This window comes from Penaeus vannamei, chromosome 15 (genome assembly GCF_042767895.1).
Source record: "Penaeus vannamei isolate JL-2024 chromosome 15, ASM4276789v1, whole genome shotgun sequence".
Classification (NCBI taxonomy): Eukaryota; Metazoa; Arthropoda; class Malacostraca; order Decapoda; family Penaeidae; genus Penaeus; species Penaeus vannamei.
The window spans coordinates 11,099,198-11,104,197 of record NC_091563.1 but is presented as its reverse complement, the minus strand read 5'-3'; the positions used below and the strand labels follow the sequence as shown (position 1 = coordinate 11,104,197).

Below are 5,000 nucleotides of genomic sequence, written 5' to 3'. Positions count from 1 at the left end.
CTTACCCCCTAGCCACTTAGAGAACGCCAACCCAAATAAATAAATAAATAAATGTTTCCGAAATTCGTTTTGTTTTTCAATTTTATCGCCCCAGACGCCCACGAAAGGGGAAAACTGGCATGAATTATTAACATAGTCTTGACCCGAGTTGTGCTTCCATGTTTGTCTTTATCATGGAATGTCGACTTAAATCCCTTTGATACGGTCTTGACATGAAATTCTCAATCATTATAAAAAGCCTTATATAAATATATTTGGTTTAATGTTGCGTTTTATGCGTTTTAGTAGAAAAAGAAGAAGAAAAAAAATAGTACCCCCCACTTCACAAAATATTATAAAACTCTTTTTTCAACATCCGGGGACTCAGGATTTTCCCGTAATATTATAATACGTACTCCTACGAGCGATGAACATAACTTTTAGTTTATTAGAAGTAAAATTTGCATACTGCTTATATCATGCAGTGCATACATTGCATATGACAATAGCACATTGATGCGTGCAAGAGTTGCAGGAAAATAGTTTGAATTTTAAAAGGATCGCCGTAATATGTGTATGTATGTTTTTATGTTTTGTTTTTCTATTTTGCGTGAATTTAAGACGCATTCATATATGTTAGTTATTTCAGAGCTTGGAATTATCTTTACGGAAGACAAACCATTTAATTAGCTTGATTTACGACCACAAATGATTAAAATAATAATAATAATAATAATAATAATAAATAAATTGAAATACCGATATTTATGTATCGTTTTTTTTTTTTCAGATAGATATTATAAAGATGATAAATCCCCCCCCCCTAAAAAAAAATATTATCAATACCTGAAATTCGTAAGAAAATATAAGAAGAATATCTCTTAACTCAACGATCGGCCATTTTACAGGTTCTCTCAACCCTCTTAAGTTCAGCAGCAACTCAGGCGGCGTGTAAACTTAGTGTCCGTGAACTTAGCTCGGCTTAAGGGAATAACATTGGGAGGAACATATGGGGGGGGGTATTGAGGGCGAGGGAAGGAGGGAGGGGGGATTGAGGGCATGGGGGAGGGAGGGGGGGGGAGTCACAAGAGGTAACTTGGGGAACTCCTCACGTTTGGAAAGTCAAAGAGCGGATTGTTGATTTTGTAGGGGCTTTCTTTACTATTTTTTCTTAAATCTTGAATTTCTATTTGACGAAAGTGTCATTTCTTGGATCCTTTGTGATTATTTATATTTTAGAATTTCGAAATGTTTATCTTAAGCTTGTAAGCACGTACTATAGACTCCAATAACAAGGTAAATAACATAGCATTCAACCCCACTCGCAGGAGACGATATCTTATCTTAAACCTATAAGCATGTACTATAGACTTCAGTAACAAAACCCTGCAAATGACATAGCATTCAACCCCACTCGCAGGAAACTATAAACTCCAATAACAAAACACGATAGATAACATGGCATTCAACCCCATTCGCAGGAAACAATAAACACCAAAACAAAACCCGATAGATAACATGGCATTCAACCCCATTCGCAGAAAACAATAAGCTCCAATAACAAAACCCAATAGATAACATGCCATTCAACCCCATTCGCAGGAGACATGGAGAGGATACAAAGGTTCTGGCTGACGGGCGCCTGCAAACCCAAGAAACAAAACAAGAGAGCATCGGAACCCTTAGCACTGGAGCAGTTCTTGTCCGCCTATCTCCTGCTGTTCTCCGGGGTCCTGCTGGCGCTGATCCTGCTCCTGCTGGAACACTTCTACTTCAAATACGTGAGACAACACTTAGCCAAGACGGATTCCGGAGGGTGTTGCGCACTCATCAGTCTGGTGAGTAAGAAAAACGCCGGTCAAGAGGTATTTGTTCATTTCGTCATGTTCTAAAGTGGTTTTGATAACATTTGGTATTGTAGTTGTTGATATTCTGTGCTTGATAAGTGATGAGGATAATGATATAGACTGGTAATCAACACTGTATCCGATTCTTCGAGATCCTGTTTCTGGAGTATTGACTTTCTCTTCTTTAATCAAATGCGTTCGAACACCATAATAATTGCTACGATATGATTAATATAAACCTTTTATGACATGATAGTTATAATTTCAAAAGAGCCATGAATTCAAAAGATGTAATATAGTCATGAAATCCAATGATATGCATGAGAGGCCAGTATTTACGGTAGGTAATTTCCCTCTGAGAGAAAAAGGGAAAGTAAATAGGCCATTTGACTCAAGTATTTGCATTTTCTGTTTTTGCAACTCAATTGCATTTTCTGCCAACTTATCGCCGGAAAATATGCTAATGCCTTTACATTTAACTCAGAACCTTATTGGGTTTTATGTGGTTTATCAGCTTTTTATTCTTTTGTCATTTTGGATTGCAATTCAGTTGAGTTTTATTCAATATCCGAGAGAAATCGTGGATATATTTTTTTCCCGCCTCACGTCACCCCTATTTGCGCCTATTCGAGTCCGGAACCGCGATTTCATTCCACTATTATTGTCATCATTTCATTTCTGGCTCTAATGCTTAGTTCCCCGAGAGCATTTTCTGCGTTTTGCGTGGCCACAATGGCGCCGTCCCCGCGCTTCCTGGTTGGCGGCGAAGCAACAAAGGCGCGAGTGAGATTCCCACGGACTGCGCGCGGGTTTAATGGAACACTCGATTCCCCTCTTGCGGGCGCGGGTTGCGAGCACGTGTTGACGGTTTGGGATTTTGCGTTTCGCTTTTTCTTTTTCGTATTTAGTCCTTTTCTTTTTTATTTTTTTTATTATTATAATCCATTCAAAACACACGCACACGCACGCTCGCATGCACGCACGGACAGACGCACGCACGCACGCGCGTGCACGCACGCACACACACACACACACACACACACACACACACACACACGCACACACACACACACACACACACACACACACACACACACACACACACACACACACACACACACACACACACACACACACACACACACACACAGATCCATTCACCAACCGCCATCTTGGGGAAAGCCTACAACGCCATCTAGATGTTAGAATTCTTACTATCTACCTTCATAAACAACCGCACAGACGAATAAAGCTGATAAATGACGAAAACACACAGATGGAAAATAAAGAAAGTGAAAAATACTTGACCACGACGTATCTTCCATCCGTATTCCTCTGTGGTGTGTTCAGTATCACAATCATTCGTTCAATTAGATTACCTTCATGAGACTCGTAAGAATGTCACTAGGTTGTTGACGCGAGCTGTGGAAGGGATAAGGTCTTCCTTTTTTTCCTTTTTCCTTTTTTCTTTTTTCCTTTTTTTCTCTTTGTTTTTGTTCTATTTTCTATTTTTCCTTTCTACTTTGTCTTGCCGAGTGTTTGATCCTGTTCATGGGCGCGTGTGTGTGTTAGCGATTTTTTTTAAATTGCTTCTAATTGTTTTCGTTATCAAGTGGTTTTTGCTGTTGTTATGGTTCTGTTTTGTTATGTTATTATCAGTACTTTCTGTTATCATTGTTATTATTGTTAACACTATTATCATCTTTGTTATTAACATAATTATGGTTGCCGTCATTAGCGTTATTATTATCATTATCATTATCCTTACTCTCATCACCACCCAACCTATCATCATCTTTTTCATCATTTTCATCATAATCACTGTTATCATTATCACAATTACCATGCTCTTGTATCATAAGTATATCATTGTCAGGATTATTATCCTCATTAATTATCACCGTCATTATCACTGTCGAGATACATCAATATCATAATCAAACCATCATAATTAGCCATCATTATCGATATTTAACATCCTTATTTTAGAGATCAGTAACATCAGCAGCAGCATCACTGTCAGTATCATCGCTAATTATTCAGATAATTAAAATTGAAATAATTTCCAACATGTTCACAATTTTCATCGCACAACGAATCCTTTAGCTGACCCAATTTTCGGACAAATTCGAAAACTTTTGTCACTTTTTTCACTTTTGTTCTTCATCTTTTTCTTTATTATTATTATCATTATTATTATAATCATTATTAATATTATTATTATCATTATTGTTATCATTATTAGTATTAGTATTAGTTTTTATTATTATTATTGTCATCACTTTCATTATTATTATTATCATTCTCCTTCTTCTTCCTCGTCCTCTTCTCCCCCCCCCCCTCCCTGCTCCCTCCCTCTCTATTTGTCTCTCTTTTTTTCCATTTTTTCCCCTTTATTTTCCTTTTTTAGCGAAAATGCAGATGTTGGCCCCATGACGTAATTCTCTCGTCGACCACAAAGGACAGACATTTTCAAACTCAATCTGTTGAAACTGTTGGAGGAATCGCTAAGGCAGTTTTCGATTGTGGGAGAGGAAATGGAGGAAGAGAGAGGGAGAAAGGGAGAGGAAGAGAGGGAGAGGGAGGGTGGGGGAGGAAATGGAGGAAGAGTAAGAGAGAGGGAGAGAGGGAGGGAGGGAGAGGAAATGGAGGAAGAGGAAGAGAGAGGGAGAGAGGGAGAGGGAGGGTGGGAGAGGGAAGGAGGGAGGGAGAGGAAATGGAGGAGAGTAAGAGAGAGGAAGAGAGGGAGGGAGGGAGAGAGGGAGAGGAAATGGAGGAAGAGTAAGAGAGAGGGAGAGAGTAAGGGAGAGGGAGAGGGAGGGTGGGAAAGGGAAGGAGGGTGGGAGACGGAGAGGGAAGGAGAGGGAGGTAAGGGGAAAGAATAAGAGGGAGGGAGAGGGGGAGGGAGGGATGGAGGGGAGTGGGAAGGAGGGAGGGAGAGGCAAGGAGAAAGAATCAAAGGGCGGGAGAGAGGAAGGGAGGGAGGGAAGGAGTAAGAGTAAGAGGGGGAGACACATGGAGGGAGGGAGATAAGGAGAGAGATAGATAGATAAAGAGACAGAGATATTGAGAGGTAGTGAGATAGAGATATGAATAAGATGAAAGAATAAAATATCTAGAGAAAAAAGTCCAATAGAGAGAACCGCGAACAGACAAATACACACACACACACAC

General features: G+C 39.6%; 1 protein-coding gene across 1 annotated transcript in view; it reads left to right on the top strand.

Moving 5' to 3' along the window:
* Nucleotides 1-5,000, top strand: part of LOC113829819 (glutamate receptor ionotropic, NMDA 2A-like) — a 186,727-nt gene that overhangs the window by 128,194 nt on the left and 53,533 nt on the right. Inside the window, exon 12 of the mRNA XM_070130432.1 lies at nt 1,582-1,817. Coding sequence (XP_069986533.1) covers nt 1,582-1,817 — 236 coding nt within the window. The remainder of the gene's footprint in view (nt 1-1,581; nt 1,818-5,000) is intronic.